The sequence below is a fragment of the Taudactylus pleione genome, unplaced genomic scaffold (assembly GCF_031769625.1).
Source record: "Taudactylus pleione unplaced genomic scaffold, aTauple2 ptg000798l, whole genome shotgun sequence".
Lineage (NCBI taxonomy): Eukaryota > Metazoa > Chordata > Amphibia > Anura > Myobatrachidae > Taudactylus > Taudactylus pleione.
The window spans coordinates 270,207-295,497 of NW_028285200.1; the positions used below are offsets into that span (position 1 = coordinate 270,207).

A 25,291-nucleotide genomic window follows, 5' to 3' on the forward strand; every position below is an offset into this window, starting at 1 on the left:
TGTGTAGCAGTGATCAGCGTGTGGTGTGTGTAGCAGTGATCGGCGTGTGGTCTGTGTGTAGCAGTGATCAGGGTGTGGTGTGTAGCAGTAATCAGGGTGTGGTGTGTGTAGCAGTGATCAGCGTGTGGTGTGTGTAGCAGTGATCAGCGTGTGGTGTGTGTAGCAGTGATCAGGGTGTGGTGTGTAGCAGTGATCAGCGTGTGGTGTGTGTGTAGCAGTGATCGGCGTGTGGTGTGTGTAGCAGTGATCAGCGTGTGGTGTGTGTAGCAGTGATCAGCGTGTGGTGTGTGTAGCAGTGATCAGGGTGTGGTGTGTAGCAGTAATCAGGGTGTGGTGTGTGTAGCAGTGATCAGGGTGTGGTGTGTGTAGCAGTGATCAGCGTGTGGTGTGTGTAGCAGTGATCAGGGTGTGGTGTGTAGCAGTGATCAGGGTGTGGTGTGTGTAGCAGTGATCAGCGTGTGGTGTGTGTAGCAGTGATCGGCGTGTGGTGTGTGTAGCAGTGATCAGCGTGTGGTGTGTGTAGCAGTGATCAGCGTGTGGTGTGTGTAGCAGTGATCAGGGTGTGGTGTGTAGCAGTAATCAGGGTGTGGTGTGTGTAGCAGTGATCAGGGTGTGGTGTGTGTAGCAGTGATCAGCGTGTGGTGTGTGTAGCAGTGATCAGCGTGTGGTGTGTGTAGCAGTGATCAGCGTGTGGTGTGTGTAGCAGTGATCAGCGTGTGGTGTGGGTGTAGCAGTGATCAGCGTGTGGTGTGTGTGTAGCAGAGATCAGCGTGTGGTGTGTGTAGCAGTGATCAGCATGTGGTGTGTGTAGCAGTGATCAGCGTGTGGTGTGTGTAGCAGTGATCAGCGTGTGGTGTGTGTGTGTAGCAGTGATCAGCGTGTGGAGTGTGTAGCAGTGATCAGCGTGTGGTGTGTGTAGCAGTGATCAGCGTGTGGTGTGTGTGTAGCAGTGATCAGCGTGTGGTGTGTGTAGCAGTGATCAGCGTGTGATGTGTGTAGCAGTGATCAGCGTGTGATGTGTGTAGCAGTGACAGCGTGTGGTGTGTGTAGCAGTGATCAGCGTGTGGTGTGTGTAGCAGTGATCAGCGTGTGGTTTGTGTAGCAGTGATCAGCGTGTGGTGTGTGTAGCAGTGATCGGCGTGTGGTGTGTGTAGTAGTGTGGTGTGTGTAGCAGTGATCGGCGTGTGGTCTGTGTGTAGCAGTGATCAGGGTGTGGTGTGTAGCAGTAATCAGGGTGTGGTGTGTGTAGCAGTGATCAGGGTGTGGTGTGTGTAGCAGTGATCAGCGTGTGGTGTGTGTAGCAGTGATCAGCGTGTGGTGTGTGTGTAGCAGTGATCAGCGTGTGGCGTGTGTAGCAGTGATCAGCGTGTGGTGTGTGTAGCAGTGATCAGCGTGTGGTGTGTGTGTGTAGCAGTGATCAGCGTGTGGTGTGTGTAGCAGTGATCAGCGTGTGGTGTGTGTAGCAGTGATCGGCGTGTGGTGTGTGTAGCAGTGATCAGCGTGTGGTGTGTGTGTGTAGCAGTGATCAGCGTGTGGTGTGTGTAGCAGTGATCAGCGTGTGGTGTGTGTAGCAGTGATCGGTGTGTGGTGTGTGTGTAGCAGTGATCAGCGTGTGGCGTGTGTAGCAGTGATCAGCGTGTGGTGTGTGTAGCAGTGATCAGCGTGTGGTGTGTGTGTGTAGCAGTGATCAGCGTGTGGTGTGTGTAGCAGTGATCAGCGTGTGGTGTGTGTAGCAGTGATCAGCGTGTGGTGTGTGTGTAGCAGTGATCAGCGTGTGGTGTGTGTGTAGCAGGGATCAGTGTGTGGCCTGTTTAGACCACACAGCTGATTACATGGACCGACTCCCGGCTCTGCTCTGCCTGTTAGAGCAGGGCTGGAGTCCGGTAATCGGGGGAGACCCTTTATCACTTTATTTTAGTCAAAATAATGTTAATAAATAGAGCCCTTAGTCATTTTAATATTTCACATTCGTCTGCATTAACCTGCGTCATTTTCCAAATAGACATTTTGTGTTTTACTATTCTATTTCATGACCTTGTGATTCTGCCGTACTGCAGGGGTTTCACCAGGCTGGGGGCTGGGGGGATGTGCACTTGTGTAGGGGGCATTCATGTCTGCCGTTGATGGTTACACAATACTTGCCGACTATCTGGCTGTTCCTTCCAGGAGGGAGCAGCCAGATCGGCAGGGCAGGGGGCATGGCTGGCAAAAGGGGGCGTGGCTTGGTGAGCAGATGTCATTGGCGGGCATGATGGGGCCACGCAACTGCGTCATTTTGGCGACTTCCCCGCTACACAATGCCGATAAAACGCATTGTGTAGCAGGGGGCGGGGCCAATATGATTTGGTTCAGCGTAAATCACGTCACCGCCCCCCCTGCTGAGGGGGTTTAACAGGTACTCGCAGGGGGGGATCAGTGGCAGTCAGGAGGCATGCCTGCCTTTCCAGGGGGTCAGTAGCTGCTCCCGTTTATTGGGAGGGTAGGCAACCCTGGGTTACACATTGATTAGGAGCTTTGGTTTGCTGCTTGTTAGTAAATGTCTGTGTTATATTGTCTTCTATGGAACGTACTTGTGAGTTTGGTTATTATGAATTTGCTAACAGAATTCACTGCCGCGTGTTTGTGCCGCTGCTCTGTCGCTTACTTTAGCCGGCTCACTGCGCCTTTTGGCATAAATTGGTGAAAAGTGGTGAAAACAATATTGTGAGGTGCTTAAAATTGCCTGGAAATAATATATATGAGGTTAATACTGAAGGAACAAAAAAACCCAAATTATGTGATTTCAGCTATTTTCATCAATTTGTCTGCGCACATCGCTACCTTTGATGCCTTTCCAGGGCCGAATTATGGGTGGGGTGGTCATCCTGGGGCCCCCACACCTTTGTGGGCCCACACACAGCAGCAAACATTGCCCCAGAGCTCTGTACCCTCCCTGGCCGGCTCCCGGCAGCATCAGACACAGACACAGCACTGATGGACTTAGTCCCTGCCTCCACAGGGGGGTCCGGCCATGACTAATGATCGAAGCCCCACCCCCTCACTGATCATGCAGTGATTTGCAGGTGTATGGGTAGGGGGCCTAATGTTGTGGTATGCCCGTCCTCATCAGAAACCACCTGATCCTGAAACAGGCAGCCAGGTAGTGTGTGTGTCTGTCTGCGCATTCTCTCTCCCTCTGTCTCTCCCCTCCCTCTTTCTCCCTCTCTCCCTTTCTCTCCCTCTCTCCCTTTCTCTCTCTTTTTCTCTCTCTCCCGCTCTCCCCCTTTCTCTCTCCCTCTCTTCCCCTCTCCCTATCTCCCTTTCTCTCTCTCTTCTCCCTCCCTTTCTCTCCCTGTCTCTCTCCCCCTCTCCCCCTCTCTCCTCTCTCCCTTTCTCTCCCCCTTCTCCCTTTCTCTTTCCCTTCTCCCTCTCTCCTCCCTCTCCCTCTCTCCTTCCTCTCTCCGCCCTCCCTTTCTCTCCCCCTCCCTCTGTCTCCCTGCCCATCTCTCCCCCCTCTCCCTCTCTCCTCCCTCCCTTTCTCTCCCTCCCCATCTCTCCCCCCTCTCTCCTCCCTCCCTTTCTCTCCCTCCCCATCTCTCCTCCCTCCATTTCTCTCCATCCCCATCTCTCCCCCCTCTCCCTCCCCATCTCTCCCCTTTTCCCTCCCCATCTCTCCCTCTCTCCCCCCTTTCTCTCCCCACTCTCCCTCTCTCCCCCCTATCTCTGCCCGCTCTCCCTCTCTCCTCCCTCCCCATCTCTCTCCCCTCTCCCTCTCTCCTCCCTCCCTTTCTCTCCCCCTCCCTCTGTCTCCCTCCCCATCTCTCCCCCCTCTCCCTCTCTCCTCCCTCCCTTTCTCTCCCTCCCCATCTCTCCCCCCATCTCCCTCCCCATCTCTCCCCCCTCTCTCCTCCCTCCCTTTCTCTCCCTCTCCATCTCTCCCCCCTCTGTCCTCCCTCCCTTTCTCTCCCTCCCCATCTCTCCCCCCTTTCCCTCCCCATCTCTCCCCACTCTCTCTCTCTCCCCCTCTCCCCCTCCCCCCACTATCTCTCCCCACTCTCCCTCTCTCCTCCCTCCCCATCTCTCTCCCCTCTCCCTCTCTCCTCCCTCCCTTTCTCTCCCCCTCTCCCTCCCCATCTCTCCCCTCTCTCCCTCTCTCCACCCTTTCTCTTCCCACTCTCCCTCTCGCCCTCTCTCCCCCTCTCCCCGCTATCTCTCCCCGCTCTCCCTCTCACCCCCTCCCCATCTCTCTCCCCTCTCCCTCTCTCCTCCCTCCCCATCTCTCTCCCCTCTCCCTCTGTCTCCATCTCCATCTCTCCCCCTATCTCTCCCCGCTCTCCCTCTCCATCTCTCCCCTCTCTCCCTCTCTCCCCCATCTCCCTCTCTCCTCCCTCCCTTTCTCGCCCCCTCCCTCTTTCTCCCTAGTTCTCAGTTTCCCTGTCTCTCTCGCTTTCTCATCCACCACACTAAACTTGGATACACACGGTACGATGTGTTCCTACCAATGCAACTGATGACCCCAGGGCTGACATATCGGGCGGTCCCTATACACTGAGCGATCTGGTGCCCGACCATCCAATATGCCGCCCCTGCCCCCCGCGCACATACCCGCATGTCATCATCAGTCGCTTCTCCTGATCTCTTGTACATGCAGAAAGATCAGGAGAAGTTATGGATGACATTGTGCATACACACGGGCCCTCATTCAGAAGCGATCGCTCACTCTGAATGAGGGCGGGCACTTCTTGTTTTGAAGTGCTGCCTCCAGGTCGCAAGCTAAGCTGTGGGTTACCACCCACAGCTTAGCTTGCGATCAGGGTGATGGTCACAATGGTCATCACCATGGCGACCATCAGGGCTTACGACCAGACCCTAAGGTTGGGTCTGGGCTCTCGTAAGCCTCAGGGAACTTCCTGCTCTGTTTGAGCAGGAAGTTCCCCACTGACATCATCAATGATGTCAGTGGGACCGCCCCCAAACAGCAAGCGTTCCGACTGGAATGCCTCCGTTTGGCCGGGCACGCCCCCGGCCCGCCCAGCAAACGTGGCGAGCTGTCACTCAACATCAACAGCTCTCCCCATTTGCTACAAGAGCCCTAGCGGCAGAGTGCCCATCGCTAGCCGGGTCTCGCGCATGCGCAAGATGGAGCCGGTTCGGTCATGCGTATGCTCTGTGGGGACCATCGACCCAGTTGTGAGTGCTTCGGCGCTTGTGACCGGGTCTGAATGAGATCCACAGAGCGCTATAGCTGCTATATTGATCCGATCCATCATATCAGCAGATATATCGTTCCGAGTGTCAGGGCCTTAAATCCTGAATTTGCCCCTGACCATGTACTAGATTATGGGGTCTATTTACTAAGCAGTGTTAGGAGACAGAGTGAAAAGTAATAAGAAAGTGATAAGGTGCCAGCCAATCAGCTCCCACCTGCCATTTTTCAAACACAGTCTGTGAGATGACAGTTGGGAGCTGATTGGCTGGTACCTTATCACCATACATGCCTACTCTCCCGGGAATCGCGGGAGGCTCCCGATTTTTCGGGTAACCTCCCGCGATCCCGGAAGAGTAGGCATATCTCCCGCATCCCGCCCACTTCCTAGTGAAGTGGGCAGGATGGGGAGATTTTACCTAAATTTATCGGGTCCGTCGGGAAGGGGCTAGGCTAAATTAGGCAAATCGCGTCATTTAGCCCTGCCCCCTCCTCACGGACCCGCGAATCACGGGGGTTTTCTGTAATGGGGGCGGGGCCTACTGTCATCTATCGTCTGGCCCCGCCCCCCGAAGAGGAGAGCAGCAGGTCCCCTCTTGCTGCTCCCGGAAAGCTGCCCAGCAAAGTAGGTAAGTATGCTTATCACTCTTCACTCCATCTCCTAACACTGCTTAGTAAATAGCCCCCTATGTCCGCAATGCTGCCGGGAGTCGGTTCCTAGTAGTGTCGCAGACGCGATGTAGTTCGCTGCCACCTTGGTCATCTGAGAGCCCAGAGCCAAGGTAAGGGGCATAGGAGTGGCTGCGGGACCCATAGCAATTTTATTGATGGGGCCCCCACAGCTTAGTTGCCCCGGGGCCCCCACAAGCCTTAATCCAGCTCTGTGCTTTTTGAGTAACATCTGGGACCCCCTGTCTGTAAGATGAACATCTATTATGACTATGGAAAGACCCCTAAGACTAGCTGAGAATTTGTAGATGTCCCAATATCGGAGGCAACTAAAATGGGAGAAAAAGAGAAATACTGTATCAAATCCCCAGAATTTATTACAGCAGTTATTACTGGTACAAAGCGTATCTTGTGTCGCCGTCTGACGCTGAGCGTTTGGAGAGGGAATAATAAGCGAGGTACTTCAGCAACTGATAAAATATAAGAACATAATTCAATGTTCCCTCTCTGCGCCATTATCTGTCTCTCGGGTCCATAGAGTCAGTGATGTTCGGGTCCATGTTCCTCATAGTGTTAAATCCAAGAAATCAATATTTATTTAGTCTTTTATTCACCATCATGTGAGAAGTTTCCCAACGAGACCTGAGAACAGGTGACCCCCCCGGTGCAGGTGTCGGCTCTGCGGCCTGAGGGTCTCACCAGTGACTATATACAGCAGTGACTATATACACCAGTGAATATATACAGCAGTGACGGAGAACGTCTGTATATCGCCCTATCCTCTCAGGCCATGTGACCATTGTGCATCTCCATGGAAGCGTCATAAGCTTGGCGTCTCATCCACCCATGGCTGCAGGCTCTGCAGTGCACAGAGCGAGGAATTATGGGTGCAGAGAGCGTCACGTGGCAGAGATTGCGGAAGACTCTTCTGGAAGGCCTCCTGTTGGAGCTGCATCATCATGCGGTTTGTGTGCTGACGCTCCGATTCCCGTTCTTCTGCTGTCTGGCGCCTGTAACCATGGAAGACAGAGACAACGTTATAACCAGACACAAAGGAGCACAGAAAACATGCAACTGAAGATCAGCCACCATCTATGACGCCCCACATGTCACTGCCGGATCTGTGGTGAATGAGCCTTGATAAAGAACATATGGTACGAAACGCGTCGGCTGGCTGAGAACATCGGCACTTTCAGGGCGACCATACCCATACGTTCTGCACATTAAAGGTACTTCTGAACTTTGCTCTGTAACAAGTCCGGACGGTTTACATTTGCGCAGATCTTTACCTCCTCTTACAGCGTTTCCTCTGGTGTTTTGTGATTATATTGTGACCATTAAATGTGGTAATAAATGTATTTTTATGGATATGTTGAATTTTATATGAGTTACTGAGAGATTAAACCTACCCCATACCCTGATGAGAAAGACCATGATGGGAGAAATCGTCATGACCGTGATGTGAGTACGGTACAAAGACCTTTATTGAACATAAAAATATACTTTGTGTTATAACCATCGTGTCTGCGTAGCGTACGCCCCTTCCTATTACATTTCCGCTGGAGGCACCACATGTTGAGGCATTCTTTCTGGTGTACACAGAGAAGCCACCTGTCTGAGCGAGTGTGGTACGTGGTTATTATAGTGTTGTGATAGTGTTGTTATAGTGTTGTTATAGTGTTGTGATAGTGTTGTTATAGTGTTGTTATAGTGTTGTGATAGTGTTGTGTTATGATAGTGTTGTTATAGTGTTGTTACAGTGTTGTTATAGTGTTGTGATAGTGTTGTGTTATGATAGTGTTATGACAGTGTTATGATAGTGTTGTTATAGTGTTATAGTGTTATGACAGTGTTATGACAGTGTTGTGATAGTGTTGTGATAGTGTTGTGTTGTGATAGTGTTGTGATAGTGTTGTTATAGTGTTGTTATAGTGTTGTTATAGTGTTGTGATAGTGTTATGACAGTGTTGTTATAGTGTTGTTATAGTGTTGTGATAGTGTTATGACAGTGTTGTTATAGTGTTGTGATAGTGTTGTGATAGTGTTGTGATAGTGTTATGACAGTGTTATGACAGTGTTGTTATAGTGTTGTTATAGTGTTGTTATAGTGTTATGACAGTGTTGTTATAGTGTTGTGATAGTGTTGTGATAGTGTTGTTATAGTGTTGTTATAGTGTTATGACAGTGTTGTTATAGTGTTGTGATAGTGTTGTGATAGTGTTGTGATAGTGTTGTTATAGTGTTGTTATAGTGTTGTTATAGTGTTGTGATAGTGTTGTTATAGTGTTGTGATAGTGTTGTGATAGTGTTGTGATAGCGTTGTGATAGTGTTGTTATAGTGTTGTTATAGTGTTGTTATAGTGTTGTTATAGTGTTATGACAGTGTTATGACAGTGTTGTTATAGTGTTGTTATAGTGTTGTGATAGTGTTGTTATAGTGTTGTGATAGTGTTGTGATAGTGTTGTGATAGTGTTGTGATAGTGTTGTTATAGTGTTGTTATAGTGTTATGATAGTGTTGTTATAGTGTTGTTATAGTGTTATGATAGTGTTATGATAGTGTTGTTATAGTGTTGTTATAGTGTTGTTATAGTATTATGACAGTGTTATGATAGTGTTGTTATAGTGTTATGATAGTGTTGTTATAGTGTTGTTATAGTGTTGTTATTGTATTATGACAGTGTTATGATAGTGTTGTTATAGTGTTGTTATAGTGTTATGATAGTGTTGTTATAGTGTTGTTATAGTGTTGTTATAGTATTATGACAGTGTTATGATAGTGTTGTTATAGTGTTATGATAGTGTTGTTATAGTGTTGTTATAGTGTTGTTATAGTGTTATGATAGTGTTGTTATAGTGTTATGATAGTGTTGTTATAGTGTTGTTATAGTGTTATGATAGTGTTGTTATAGTGTTATGATAGTGTTGTTATAGTGTTATGACAGTGTTATGACAGTGTTGTTATAGTGTTGTTATAGTGTTGTTATAGTGTTGTTATAGTGTTATGACAGTGTTGTTATAGTGTTGTGATAGTGTTGTGATAGTGTTGTGATAGTGTTGTTATAGTGTTGTTATAGTGTTATGATAGTATTGTTATAGTATTATGACAGTGTTATGATAGTGTTGTTATAGTGTTGTTATAGTATTATGACAGTGTTATGATAGTGTTGTTATAGTGTTATGATAGTGTTGTTATAGTGTTGTTATAGTATTATGACAGTGTTATGATAGTGTTGTGATAGTGTTGTGATAGTGTTGTTATAGTGTTGTGATAGTGTTGTGATAGTGTTGTGATAGTGTTGTTATAGTGTTGTTATAGTATTATGACAGTGTTGTTATAGTGTTGTTATAGTGTTGTTATAGTGTTGTTATAGTGTTATGATAGTGTTGTTATAGTGTTGTTATAGTATTATGACAGTGTTATGATAGTGTTGTTATAGTGTTATGATAGTGTTGTTATAGTGTTATGATAGTGTTGTTATAGTATTATGACAGTGTTGTTATAGTGTTGTTATAGTGTTGTTATAGTGTTATGATAGTGTTGTTATAGTGTTGTTATAGTGTTGTTATAGTGTTATGATAGTGTTATGATAGTGTTGTTATAGTGTTGTTATAGTGTTGTTATAGTGTTGTTATAGTATTATGACAGTGTTATGATAGTGTTGTTATAGTGTTATGATAGTGTTGTTATAGTGTTGTTATAGTGTTATGATAGTGTTGTTATAGTGTTATGATAGGGTTGTTATAGTGTTGTTATAGTGTTGTTATAGTGTTATGATAGTGTTATGATAGTGTTGTTATAGTGTTGTTATAGTGTTATAATAGTGTTGTTATAGTATTATGACAGTGTTATGATAGTGTTGTTATAGTGTTGTTATAGTATTATGACAGTGTTATGATAGTGTTGTTATAGTGTTATGATAGTGTTGTTATAGTGTTATGATAGTGTTGTTATAGTGTTGTTATAGTGTTGTTATAGTATTATGACAGTGTTATGATAGTGTTGTTATAGTGTTGTTATAGTGTTGTTATAGTGTTGTTATAGTGTTGTTATAGTGTTATGATAGTGTTATGATAGTGTTGTGATAGTGTTGTTATAGTGTTGTTATAGTGTTGTTATAGTGTTGTGATAGTGTTGTTATAGTGTTGTTATAGTATTATGATAGTGTTGTTATAGTGTTGTTATAGTGTTGTTATAGTGTTATGATAGTGTTGTGATAGTGTTGTGATAGTGTTGTTATAGTGTTGTGATAGTGTTGTGATAGTGTTGTTATAGTGTTGTTATAGTGTTGTTATAGTATTATGACAGTGTTATGATAGTGTTGTTATAGTGTTATGATAGTGTTGTTATAGTGTTGTTATAGTGTTGTGATAGTGTTGTGATAGTGTTGTGATAGTGTTGTTATAGTGTTGTTATAGTGTTGTTATAGTATTATGACAGTGTTATGATAGTGTTGTTATAGTGTTATGATAGTGTTGTTATAGTGTTATGATAGTGTTGTTATAGTGTTGTTATAGTGTTGTTATAGTATTAGGACAGTGTTATGACAGTGTTGTTATAGTGTTGTTATAGTGTTGTTATAGTGTTGTTATAGTGTTATGATAGTGTTATGATAGTGTTGTTATAGTGTTATGATAGTGTTATGATAGTGTTGTTATAGTGTTATGATAGTGTTATGATAGTGTTGTTATAGTGTTGTGATAGTGTTGTGATAGTGTTGTGATAGTGTTGTTATAGTGTTATGATAGTGTTGTTATAGTGTTATGATAGTGTTGTTATAGTGTTGTTATAGTATTATGACAGTGTTATGATAGTGTTGTTATAGTGTTGTTATAGTGTTGTGATAGTGTTATGATAGTGTTATGATAGTGTTGTTATAGTGTTGTTATAGTGTTGTTATAGTGTTGTTATAGTATTATGACAGTGTTATGATAGTGTTGTTATAGTGTTGTTATAGAGTTATGATAGTGTTATGATAGTGTTGTTATAGTGTTATGATAGTGTTGTTATAGTGTTGTTATAGTGTTGTTATAGTATTATGACAGTGTTGTTATAGTGTTGTTATAGTGTTGTTATAGTGTTGTTATAGTGTTATGATAGTGTTATGATAGTGTTGTTATAGTGTTGTTATAGTGTTGTTATAGTGTTGTTATAGTATTATGACAGTGTTATGATAGTGTTGTTATAGTGTTATGATAGTGTTGTTATAGTGTTGTTATAGTGTTATGATAGTGTTGTTATAGTGTTATGATAGTGTTGTTATAGTGTTGTTATAGTGTTGTTATAGTGTTGTTATAGTGTTATGATAGTGTTGTTATAGTGTTGTTATAGTGTTGTTATAGTGTTGTTATAGTGTTGTTATAGTGTTATGATAGTGTTGTGATAGTGTTGTGATAGTGTTGTTATAGTGTTGTGATAGTATTATGACAGTGTTATGATAGTGTTGTTATAGTGTTGTTATAGTGTTGTTATAGTGTTGTTATAGTGTTATGATAGTGTTGTTATAGTGTTGTTATAGTGTTATGATAGTGTTATGATAGTGTTGTTATAGTGTTGTTATAGTATTATGACAGTGTTATGATAGTGTTGTTATAGTGTTATGATAGTGTTGTTGTAGTGTTGTTATAGTGTTTTTATTGTATTATGACAGTGTTATGATAGTGTTGTTATAGTGTTGTTATAGTGTTGTTATAGTGTTATGATAGTGTTGTTATAGTGTTGTTATAGTGTTGTTATAGTGTTGTTATAGTATTATGACAGTGTTATGATAGTGTTGTTATAGTGTTATGATAGTGTTGTTATAGTGTTGTTATAGTGTTGTTATAGTGTTGTTATAGTGTTGTTATAGTGTTATGATAGTGTTGTTATAGTGTTATGATATTGTTGTTATAGTGTTGTTATAGTGTTATGATAGTGTTGTTATAGTGTTATGATAGTGTTGTTATAGTGTTATGACAGTGTTATGACAGTGTTATGACAGTGTTATGACAGTGTTGTTATAGTGTTGTTATAGTGTTGTTATAGTGTTGATATAGTGTTATGACATTGTTGTTATAGTGTTGTGATAGTGTTGTGATAGTGTTGTGATAGTGTTGTTATAGTGTTGTTATAGTGTTATGATAGTATTGTTATAGTATTATGACAGTGTTATGATAGTGTTGTTATAGTGTTGTTATAGTATTATGACAGTGTTATGACAGTGTTGTTATAGTGTTGTTATAGTGTTGTTATAGTGTTGTTATAGTGTTGATATAGTGTTATGACAGTGTTGTTATAGTGTTGTGATAGTGTTGTGATAGTGTTGTGATAGTGTTGTTATAGTGTTGTTATAGTGTTATGATAGTATTGTTATAGTATTATGACAGTGTTATGATAGTGTTGTTATAGTGTTGTTATAGTATTATGACAGTGTTATGATAGTGTTGTTATAGTGTTATGATAGTGTTGTTATAGTGTTGTTATAGTATTATGACAGTGTTATGATAGTGTTGTGATAGTGTTGTGATAGTGTTGTGATAGTGTTGTGATAGTGTTGTGATAGTGTTGTTATAGTGTTGTGACAGTGTTGTTATAGTGTTGTGATAGTGTTGTGATAGTGTTGTGATAGTGTTGTGATAGTGTTGTTATAGTGTTGTTATAGTGTTGTTATAGTGTTATGATAGTGTTGTTATAGTGTTATGATAGTGTTGTTATAGTGTTGTTATAGTGTTGTTATAGTGTTATGATAGTGTTATGATAGTGTTATGATAGTGTTGTTATAGTGTTGTTATAGTATTATGACAGTGTTATGATAGTGTTGTTATAGTGTTATGATAGTGTTGTTATAGTGTTATGATAGTGTTGTTATAGTATTATGACAGTGTTGTTATAGTGTTATAGTGTTGTGATAGTGTTATGATAGTGTTATGATAGTGTTGTTATAGTGTTGTTATAGTGTTGTTATAGTGTTATGATAGTGTTATGATAGTGTTGTTATAGTGTTGTTATAGTGTTGTTATAGTATTATGACAGTGTTATGATAGTGTTGTTATAGTGTTATGATAGTGTTGTTATAGTGTTGTTATAGTGTTATGATAGTGTTGTTATAGTGTTATGATAGTGTTGTTATAGTGTTGTTATAGTGTTGTTATAGTGTTATGATAGTGTTGTTATAGTATTATGACAGTGTTATGATAGTGTTATGATAGTGTTGTTATAGTGTTATGATAGTGTTGTTATAGTGTTATGATAGTGTTGTTATAGTGTTGTTATAGTATTATGACAGTGTTATGATAGTGTTGTGATAGTGTTGTGATAGTGTTGTTATAGTGTTGTGACAGTGTTGTTATAGTGTTGTGATAGTGTTGTGATAGTGTTGTGATAGTGTTGTTATAGTGTTATGATAGTGTTGTTATAGTGTTGTTATAGTGTTGTTATAGTGTTGTTATAGTGTTATGATAGTGTTATGATAGTGTTATGATAGTGTTGTTATAGTGTTGTTATAGTATTATGACAGTGTTATGATAGTGTTGTTATAGTGTTATGATAGTGTTGTTATAGTGTTATGATAGTGTTGTTATAGTATTATGACAGTGTTGTTATAGTGTTGTTATAGTGTTGTTATAGTGTTATGATAGTGTTGTTATAGTGTTGTTATAGTGTTGTTATAGTGTTATGATAGTGTTATGATAGTGTTGTTATAGTGTTGTTATAGTGTTGTTATAGTGTTGTTATAGTATTATGACAGTGTTATGATAGTGTTATGATAGTGTTGTTATAGTGTTATGATAGTGTTGTTATAGTGTTGTTATAGTGTTATGATAGTGTTGTTATAGTGTTATGATAGTGTTGTTATAGTGTTGTTATAGTGTTGTTATAGTGTTATGATAGTGTTATGATAGTGTTGTTATAGTGTTGTTATAGTGTTATAATAGTGTTGTTATAGTATTATGACAGTGTTATGATAGTGTTGTTATAGTGTTGTTATAGTATTATGACAGTGTTATGATAGTGTTGTTATAGTGTTATGATAGTGTTGTTATAGTGTTATGATAGTGTTGTTATAGTGTTGTTATAGTGTTGTTATAGTATTATGACAGTGTTATGATAGTGTTGTTATAGTGTTGTTATAGTGTTGTTATAGTGTTGTTATAGTGTTGTTATAGTGTTGTTATGATAGTGTTATGATAGTGTTGTGATAGTGTTGTTATAGTGTTGTTATAGTGTTGTTATAGTGTTGTGATAGTGTTGTTATAGTGTTGTTATAGTATTATGACAGTGTTGTTATAGTGTTGTTATAGTGTTGTTATAGTGTTATGATAGTGTCGTGATAGTGTTGTGATAGTGTTGTTATAGTGTTGTGATAGTGTTGTGATAGTGTTGTTATAGTGTTGTTATAGTGTTGTTATAGTATTATGACAGTGTTATGATAGTGTTGTTATAGTGTTATGATAGTGTTGTTATAGTGTTGTTATAGTGTTGTGATAGTGTTGTGATAGTGTTGTGATAGTGTTGTGATAGTGTTGTGATAGTGTTGTTATAGTATTATGACAGTGTTATGATAGTGTTGTTATAGTGTTATGATAGTGTTGTTATAGTGTTATGATAGTGTTGTTATAGTGTTGTTATAGTGTTGTTATAGTATTAGGACAGTGTTATGACAGTGTTGTTATAGTGTTGTTATAGTGTTGTTATAGTGTTGTTATAGTGTTATGATAGTGTTATGATAGTGTTGTTATAGTGTTATGATAGTGTTATGATAGTGTTGTTATAGTGTTATGATAGTGTTATGATAGTGTTGTTATAGTGTTGTGATAGTGTTGTGATAGTGTTGTGATAGTGTTGTTATAGTGTTATGATAGTGTTGTTATAGTGTTATGATAGTGTTGTTATAGTGTTGTTATAGTATTATGACAGTGTTATGATAGTGTTGTTATAGTGTTGTTATAGTGTTGTTATAGTGTTGTGATAGTGTTATGATAGTGTTATGATAGTGTTGTTATAGTGTTGTTATAGTGTTGTTATAGTGTTGTTATAGTATTATGACAGTGTTATGATAGTGTTGTTATAGTGTTGTTATAGAGTTATGATAGTGTTATGATAGTGTTGTTATAGTGTTATGATAGTGTTGTTATAGTGTTGTTATAGTGTTGTTATAGTATTATGACAGTGTTGTTATAGTGTTGTTATAGTGTTGTTATAGTGTTGTTATAGTGTTATGATAGTGTTATGATAGTGTTGTTATAGTGTTGTTATAGTGTTGTTATAGTGTTGTTATAGTATTATGACAGTGTTATGATAGTGTTGTTATAGTGTTATGATAGTGTTGTTATAGTGTTGTTATAGTGTTATGATAGTGTTGTTATAGTGTTATGATAGTGTTGTTATAGTGTTGTTATAGTGTTGTTATAGTGTTGTTATAGTGTTGTTATAGTGTTATGATAGTGTTGTTATAGTGTTGTTATAGTGTTGTTATAGTGTTGTTATAGTGTTGTTATAGTGTTGTGATAGTGTTGTGATAGTGTTGTGATAGTGTTGTTATAGTGTTGTGATAGTATTATGACAGTGTTATGATAGTGTTGTTATAGTGTTGTTATAGTGTTGTTATAGTGTTGTTATAGTGTTATGATAGTGTTGTTATAGTGTTGTTATAGTGTTATGATAGTGTTATGATAGTGTTGTTATAGTGTTGTTATAGTATTATGACAGTGTTATGATAGTGTTGTTATAGTGTTATGATAGTGTTGTTGTAGTGTTGTTATAGTGTTTTTATTGTATTATGACAGTGTTATGATAGTGTTGTTATAGTGTTGTTATAGTGTTGTTATAGTGTTATGATAGTGTTGTTATAGTGTTGTTATAGTGTTGTTATAGTGTTGTTATAGTATTATGACAGTGTTATGATAGTGTTGTTATAGTGTTATGATAGTGTTGTTATAGTGTTGTTATAGTGTTGTTATAGTGTTGTTATAGTGTTATGATAGTGTTGTTATAGTGTTATGATATTGTTGTTATAGTGTTGTTATAGTGTTATGATAGTGTTGTTATAGTGTTATGATAGTGTTGTTATAGTGTTATGACAGTGTTATGACAGTGTTATGACAGTGTTGTTATAGTGTTGTTATAGTGTTGTTATAGTGTTGATATAGTGTTATGACAGTGTTGTTATAGTGTTGTGATAGTGTTGTGATAGTGTTGTGATAGTGTTGTTATAGTGTTGTTATAGTGTTATGATAGTATTGTTATAGTATTATGACAGTGTTATGATAGTGTTGTTATAGTGTTGTTATAGTATTATGACAGTGTTATGACAGTGTTGTTATAGTGTTGTTATAGTGTTGTTATAGTGTTGTTATAGTGTTGATATAGTGTTATGACAGTGTTGTTATAGTGTTGTGATAGTGTTGTGATAGTGTTGTGATAGTGTTGTGATAGTGTTGTTATAGTGTTGTTATAGTGTTATGATAGTATTGTTATAGTATTATGACAGTGTTATGATAGTGTTGTTATAGTGTTGTTATAGTATTATGACAGTGTTATGATAGTGTTGTTATAGTGTTATGATAGTGTTGTTATAGTGTTGTTATAGTATTATGACAGTGTTATGATAGTGTTGTGATAGTGTTGTGATAGTGTTGTGATAGTGTTGTGATAGTGTTGTTATAGTGTTGTGACAGTGTTGTTATAGTGTTGTGATAGTGTTGTGATAGTGTTGTGATAGTGTTGTGATAGTGTTGTTATAGTGTTGTTATAGTGTTATGATAGTGTTGTTATAGTGTTGTTATAGTGTTATGATAGTGTTATGATAGTGTTATGATAGTGTTGTTATAGTGTTGTTATAGTGTTGTTATAGTGTTATGATAGTGTTATGATAGTGTTGTTATAGTGTTGTTATAGTGTTGTTATAGTGTTGTTATAGTATTATGACAGTGTTATGATAGTGTTGTTATAGTGTTATGATAGTGTTGTTATAGTGTTGTTATAGTGTTATGATAGTGTTGTTATAGTGTTATGATAGTGTTGTTATAGTGTTGTTATAGTGTTGTTATAGTGTTATGATAGTGTTGTTATAGTATTATGACAGTGTTATGATAGTGTTATGATAGTGTTGTTATAGTGTTATGATAGTGTTGTTATAGTGTTATGATAGTGTTGTTATAGTGTTGTTATAGTATTATGACAGTGTTATGATAGTGTTGTGATAGTGTTGTGATAGTGTTGTTATAGTGTTGTGACAGTGTTGTTATAGTGTTGTGATAGTGTTGTGATAGTGTTGTGATAGTGTTGTTATAGTGTTATGATAGTGTTGTTATAGTGTTGTTATAGTGTTGTTATAGTGTTGTTATAGTGTTATGATAGTGTTATGATAGTGTTGTTATAGTGTTGTTATAGTGTTGTTATACTGTTGTTATAGTATTATGACAGTGTTATGATAGTGTTGTTATAGTGTTATGATAGTGTTGTTATAGTGTTGTTATAGTGTTATGATAGTGTTGTTATAGTGTTGTTATAGTGTTATGATAGTGTTGTTATAGTGTTATGATAGTGTTGTTATAGTGTTGTTATAGTGTTGTTATAGTGTTATGATAGTGTTGTTATAGTATTATGACAGTGTTATGATAGTGTTATGATAGTGTTGTTATAGTGTTATGATAGTGTTGTTATAGTGTTATGATAGTGTTGTTATAGTGTTGTTATAGTATTATGACAGTGTTATGATAGTGTTGTGATAGTGTTGTGATAGTGTTGTGATAGTGTTGTGATAGTGTTGTTATAGTGTTGTGACAGTGTTGTTATAGTGTTGTGATAGTGTTGTGATAGTGTTGTGATAGTGTTGTTATAGTGTTGTTATAGTGTTATGATAGTGTTGTTATAGTGTTGTTATAGTGTTGTTATAGTGTTATGATAGTGTTATGATAGTGTTATGATAGTGTTGTTATAGTGTTATGATAGTGTTGTTATAGTGTTATGATATTGTTGTTATAGTGTTGTTATAGTGTTATGATAGTGTTGTTATAGTGTTATGATAGTGTTGTTATATTGTTATGACAGTGTTATGACAGTGTTATGACAGTGTTGTTATAGTGTTGTTATAGTGTTGTTATAGTGTTGATATAGTGTTATGACATTGTTGTTATAGTGTTGTGATAGTGTTGTGATAGTGTTGTGATAGTGTTGTTATAGTGTTGTTATAGTGTTATGATAGTATTGTTATAGTATTATGACAGTGTTATGATAGTGTTGTTATAGTGTTGTTATAGTATTATGACAGTGTTATGACAGTGTTGTTATAGTGTTGTTATAGTGTTGTTATAGTGTTGTTATAGTGTTGATATAGTGTTATGACAGTGTTGTTATAGTGTTGTGATAGTGTTGTGATAGTGTTGTGATAGTGTTGTTATAGTGTTGTTATAGTGTTATGATAGTATTGTTATAGTATTATGACAGTGTTATGATAGTGTTGTTATAGTGTTGTTATAGTATTATGACAGTGTTATGATAGTGTTGTTATAGTGTTATGATAGTGTTGTTATAGTGTTGTTATAGTATTATGACAGTGTTATGATAGTGTTGTGATAGTGTTGTGATAGTGTTGTGATAGTGTTGTGATAGTGTTGTGATAGTGTTGTTATAGTGTTGTGACAGTGTTGTTATAGTGTTGTGATAGTGTTGTGATAGTGTTGTGATAGTGTTGTGATAGTGTTGTTATAGTGTTGTTATAGTGTTGTTATAGTGTTATGATAGTGTTGTTATAGTGTTGTTATAGTGTTGTTATAGTGTTATGATAGTGTTATGATAGTGTTATGATAGTGTTGTTATAGTATTATGACAGTGTTATGATAGTGTTGTTATAGTGTTATGATAGTGTTGTTATAGTGTTATGATAGTGTTGTTATAGTATTATGACAGTGTTGTTATAGTGTTATAGTGTTGTGATAGTGTTATGATAGTGTTATGATAGTGTTGTTATAGTGTTGTTATAGTGTTGTTATAGTGTTATGATAGTGTTATGATAGTGTTGTTATAGTGTTGTTATAGTGTTGTTATAGTATTATGACAGTGTTATGATAGTGTTGTTATAGTGTTATGATAGTGTTGTTATAGTGTTGTTATAGTGTTATGATAGTGTTGTTATAGTGTTATGATAGTGTTGTTATAGTGTTGTTATAGTGTTGTTATAGTGTTATGATAGTGTTGTTATAGTATTATGACAGTGTTATGATAGTGTTATGATAGTGTTGTTATAGTGTTATGATAGTGTTGTTATAGTGTTATGATAGTGTTGTTATAGTGTTGTTATAGTATTATGACAGTGTTATGATAGTGTTGTGATAGTGTTGTGATAGTGTTGTGATAGTGTTGTTATAGTGTTGTGACAGTGTTGTTATAGTGTTGTGATAGTGTTGTGATAGTGTTGTTATAGTGTTATGATAGTGTTGTTATAGTGTTGTTATAGTGTTGTTATAGTGTTGTTATAGTGTTATGATAGTGTTATGATAGTGTTATGATAGTGTTGTTATAGTGTTGTTATAGTATTATGACAGTGTTATGATAGTGTTGTTATAGTGTTATGATAGTGTTGTTATAGTGTTATGATAGTGTTGTTATAGTATTATGACAGTGTTGTTATAGTGTTGTTATAGTGTTGTTATAGTGTTATGATAGTGTTGTTATAGTGTTGTTATAGTGTTGTTATAGTGTTATGATAGTGTTATGATAGTGTTGTTATAGTGTTGTTATAGTGTTGTTATAGTGTTGTTATAGTATTATGACAGTGTTATGATAGTGTTGTTATAGTGTTATGATAGTGTTGTTATAGTGTTGTTATAGTGTTATGATAGTGTTGTTATAGTGTTATGATAGTGTTGTTATAGTGTTGTTATAGTGTTGTTATAGTGTTATGATAGTGTTATGATAGTGTTGTTATAGTGTTGTTATAGTGTTATAATAGTGTTGTTATAGTATTATGACAGTGTTATGATAGTGTTGTTATAGTGTTGTTATAGTATTATGACAGTGTTATGATAGTGTTGTTATAGTGTTATGATAGTGTTGTTATAGTGTTATGATAGTGTTGTTATAGTGTTGTTATAGTGTTGTTATAGTATTATGACAGTGTTATGATAGTGTTGTTATAGTGTTGTTATAGTGTTGTTATAGTGTTGTTATAGTGTTGTTATAGTGTTATGATAGTGTTATGATAGTGTTGTGATAGTGTTGTTATAGTGTTGTTATAGTGTTGTTATAGTGTTGTGATAGTGTTGTTATAGTGTTGTTATAGTATTATGACAGTGTTGTTATAGTGTTGTTATAGTGTTGTTATAGTGTTATGATAGTGTTGTGATAGTGTTGTGATAGTGTTGTTATAGTGTTGTGATAGTGTTGTGATAGTGTTGTTATAGTGTTGTTATAGTGTTGTTATAGTATTATGACAGTGTTATGATAGTGTTGTTATAGTGTTATGATAGTGTTGTTATAGTGTTGTTATAGTGTTGTGATAGTGTTGTGATAGTGTTGTGATAGTGTTGTGATAGTGTTGTGATAGTGTTGTTATAGTATTATGACAGTGTTATGATAGTGTTGTTATAGTGTTATGATAGTGTTGTTATAGTGTTATGATAGTGTTGTTATAGTGTTGTTATAGTGTTGTTATAGTATTAGGACAGTGTTATGACAGTGTTGTTATAGTGTTGTTATAGTGTTGTTATAGTGTTGTTATAGTGTTATGATAGTGTTATGATAGTGTTGTTATAGTGTTATGATAGTGTTATGATAGTGTTGTTATAGTGTTATGATAGTGTTATGATAGTGTTGTTATAGTGTTGTGATAGTGTTGTGATAGTGTTGTGATAGTGTTGTTATAGTGTTATGATAGTGTTGTTATAGTGTTATGATAGTGTTGTTATAGTGTTGTTATAGTATTATGACAGTGTTATGATAGTGTTGTTATAGTGTTGTTATAGTGTTGTGATAGTGTTATGATAGTGTTATGATAGTGTTGTTATAGTGTTGTTATAGTGTTGTTATAGTGTTGTTATAGTATTATGACAGTGTTATGATAGTGTTGTTATAGAGTTATGATAGTGTTATGATAGTGTTGTTATAGTGTTATGATAGTGTTGTTATAGTGTTGTTATAGTGTTGTTATAGTATTATGACAGTGTTGTTATAGTGTTGTTATAGTGTTGTTATAGTGTTATGATAGTGTTATGATAGTGTTGTTATAGTGTTGTTATAGTGTTGTTATAGTATTATGACAGTGTTATGATAGTGTTGTTATAGTGTTATGATAGTGTTGTTATAGTGTTGTTATAGTGTTATGATAGTGTTGTTATAGTGTTATGATAGTGTTGTTATAGTGTTGTTATAGTGTTGTTATAGTGTTGTTATAGTGTTGTTATAGTGTTATGATAGTGTTGTTATAGTGTTGTTATAGTGTTGTTATAGTGTTGTTATAGTGTTGTTATAGTGTTATGATAGTGTTGTGATAGTGTTGTGATAGTGTTGTTATAGTGTTGTGATAGTATTATGACAGTGTTATGATAGTGTTGTTATAGTGTTGTTATAGTGTTGTTATAGTGTTGTTATAGTGTTATGATAGTGTTGTTATAGTGTTGTTATAGTGTTATGATAGTGTTATGATAGTGTTGTTATAGTGTTGTTATAGTATTATGACAGTGTTATGATAGTGTTGTTATAGTGTTATGATAGTGTTGTTGTAGTGTTGTTATAGTGTTTTTATTGTATTATGACAGTGTTATGATAGTGTTGTTATAGTGTTGTTATAGTGTTGTTATAGTGTTATGATAGTGTTGTTATAGTGTTGTTATAGTGTTGTTATAGTGTTGTTATAGTATTATGACAGTGTTATGATAGTGTTGTTATAGTGTTATGATAGTGTTGTTATAGTGTTGTTATAGTGTTGTTATAGTGTTGTTATAGTGTTATGATAGTGTTGTTATAGTGTTATGATATTGTTGTTATAGTGTTGTTATAGTGTTATGATAGTGTTGTTATAGTGTTATGATAGTGTTGTTATAGTGTTATGACAGTGTTATGACAGTGTTATGACAGTGTTGTTATAGTGTTGTTATAGTGTTGTTATAGTGTTGATATAGTGTTATGACAGTGTTGTTATAGTGTTGTGATAGTGTTGTGATAGTGTTGTGATAGTGTTGTTATAGTGTTATGATAGTATTGTTATAGTATTATGACAGTGTTATGATAGTGTTGTTATAGTGTTGTTATAGTATTATGACAGTGTTATGACAGTGTTGTTATAGTGTTGTTATAGTGTTGTTATAGTGTTGTTATAGTGTTGATATAGTGTTATGACAGTGTTGTTATAGTGTTGTGATAGTGTTGTGATAGTGTTGTGATAGTGTTGTTATAGTGTTGTTATAGTGTTATGATAGTATTGTTATAGTATTATGACAGTGTTATGATAGTGTTGTTATAGTGTTGTTATAGTATTATGACAGTGTTATGATAGTGTTGTTATAGTGTTATGATAGTGTTGTTATAGTGTTGTTATAGTATTATGACAGTGTTATGATAGTGTTGTGATAGTGTTGTGATAGTGTTGTGATAGTGTTGTGATAGTGTTGTGATAGTGTTGTTATAGTGTTGTGACAGTGTTGTTATAGTGTTGTGATAGTGTTGTGATAGTGTTGTGATAGTGTTGTGATAGTGTTGTTATAGTGTTGTTATAGTGTTATGATAGTGTTGTTATAGTGTTGTTATAGTGTTGTTATAGTGTTATGATAGTGTTATGATAGTGTTATGATAGTGTTGTTATAGTGTTGTTATAGTATTATGACAGTGTTATGATAGTGTTGTTATAGTGTTATGATAGTGTTGTTATAGTGTTATGATAGTGTTGTTATAGTATTATGACAGTGTTGTTATAGTGTTATAGTGTTGTGATAGTGTTATGATAGTGTTATGATAGTGTTGTTATAGTGTTGTTATAGTGTTGTTATAGTGTTATGATAGTGTTATGATAGTGTTGTTATAGTGTTGTTATAGTGTTGTTATAGTGTTGTTATAGTATTATGACAGTGTTATGATAGTGTTGTTATAGTGTTATGATAGTGTTGTTATAGTGTTGTTATAGTGTTATGATAGTGTTGTTATAGTGTTATGATAGTGTTGTTATAGTGTTGTTATAGTGTTGTTATAGTGTTATGATAGTGTTGTTATAGTATTATGACAGTGTTATGATAGTGTTATGATAGTGTTGTTATAGTGTTATGATAGTGTTGTTATAGTGTTATGATAGTGTTGTTATAGTGTTGTTATAGTATTATGACAGTGTTATGATAGTGTTGTGATAGTGTTGTGATAGTGTTGTGATAGTGTTGTTATAGTGTTGTGACAGTGTTGTTATAGTGTTGTGATAGTGTTGTGATAGTGTTGTTATAGTGTTATGATAGTGTTGTTATAGTGTTGTTATAGTGTTGTTATAGTGTTGTTATAGTGTTATGATAGTGTTGTTATAGTGTTGTTATAGTGTTGTTATACTGTTGTTATAGTATTATGACAGTGTTATGATAGTGTTGTTATAGTGTTATGATAGTGTTGTTATAGTGTTGTTATAGTGTTATGATAGTGTTGTTATAGTGTTGTTATAGTGTTATGATAGTGTTGTTATAGTGTTATGATAGTGTTGTTATAGTGTTGTTATAGTGTTGTTATAGTGTTATGATAGTGTTGTTATAGTATTATGACAGTGTTATGATAGTGTTATGATAGTGTTGTTATAGTGTTATGATAGTGTTGTTATAGTGTTATGATAGTGTTGTTATAGTGTTGTTATAGTATTATGACAGTGTTATGATAGTGTTGTGATAGTGTTGTGATAGTGTTGTGATAGTGTTGTGATAGTGTTGTTATAGTGTTGTGACAGTGTTGTTATAGTGTTGTGATAGTGTTGTGATAGTGTTGTGATAGTGTTGTTATAGTGTTGTTATAGTGTTATGATAGTGTTGTTATAGTGTTGTTATAGTGTTGTTATAGTGTTATGATAGTGTTATGATAGTGTTATGATAGTGTTGTTATAGTGTTGTTATAGTATTATGACAGTGTTATGATAGTGTTGTTATAGTGTTATGATAGTGTTGTTATAGTGTTATGATAGGGTTGTTATAGTGTTATGATAGTGTTGTTATAGTATTATGACAGTGTTGTTATAGTGTTGTTATAGTGTTGTTATAGTGTTATGATAGTGTTGTTATAGTGTTGTTATAGTGTTGTTATAGTGTTGTTATAGTGTTATGATAGTGTTATGATAGTGTTGTTATAGTGTTGTTATAGTGTTGTTATAGTGTTGTTATAGTATTATGACAGTGTTATGATAGTGTTGTTATAGTGTTATGATAGTGTTGTTATAGTGTTGTTATAATGTTATGATAGTGTTGTTATAGTGTTATGATAGTGTTGTTATAGTGTTGTTATAGTGTTGTTATAGTGTTATGATAGTGTTATGATAGTGTTATGATAGTGTTGTTATAGTGTTGTTATAGTATTATGACAGTGTTATGATAGTGTTGTTATAGTGTTATGATAGTGTTGTTATAGTGTTATGATAGTGTTGTTATAGTATTATGACAGTGTTGTTATAGTGTTGTTATAGTGTTGTTATAGTGTTATGATAGTGTTGTTATAGTGTTGTTATAGTGTTGTTATAGTGTTATGATAGTGTTATGATAGTGTTGTTATAGTGTTGTTATAGTGTTGTTATAGTGTTGTTATAGTATTATGACAGTGTTATGATAGTGTTGTTATAGTGTTATGATAGTGTTGTTATAGTGTTGTTATAGTGTTATGATAGTGTTGTTATAGTGTTATGATAGTGTTGTTATAGTGTTGTTATAGTGTTGTTATAGTGTTATGATAGTGTTGTTATAGTGTTGATATAGTGTTGTTATAGTGTTATGATAGTGTTGTTATAGTGTTATGACAGTGTTATGATAGTGTTGTTATAGTGTTGTTATAGTATTATGACAGTGTTATGATAGTGTTATGATAGTGTTGTTATAGTGTTATGATAGTGTTGTTATAGTGTTATGATAGTGTTGTTATAGTGTTGTTATAGTGTTGTTATAGTGTGGTTATAGTGTTATGATAGTGTTATGATAGTGTTGTTATAGTGTTGTTATAGTGTTGTTATAGTGTTGTTATAGTATTATGACAGTGTTATGATAGTGTTGTTATAGTGTTATGATAGTGTTGTTATAGTGTTATGATAGTGTTGTTATAGTGTTGTTATAGTGTTATGATAGTGTTGTTATAGTGTTGTTATAGTGTTGTTATAGTGTTATGATAGTGTTGTTATAGTATTATGACAGTGTTATGATAGTGTTGTTATAGTGTTGTTATAGTATTATGACAGTGTTATGATAGTGTTATGATAGTGTTGTTATAGAGTTATGATAGTGTTGTTATAGTGTTGTTATA

At 35.9% G+C, this 25,291-nt stretch overlaps 1 protein-coding gene across 1 annotated transcript in view; it reads right to left on the reverse strand.

The window, feature by feature from the left end:
• Positions 1–6,377: 6,377 nt before the first annotated feature.
• LOC148474935 (T-cell leukemia homeobox protein 3-like) overlaps positions 6,378–25,291 on the reverse strand; it is a 319,343-nt gene continuing 300,429 nt past the window's right edge. Inside the window, exon 3 of the mRNA XM_088457970.1 lies at positions 6,378–6,864. Coding sequence (XP_088314096.1) covers positions 6,675–6,864 — 190 coding nt within the window. The 3' untranslated portion in view covers positions 6,378–6,674. The remainder of the gene's footprint in view (positions 6,865–25,291) is intronic.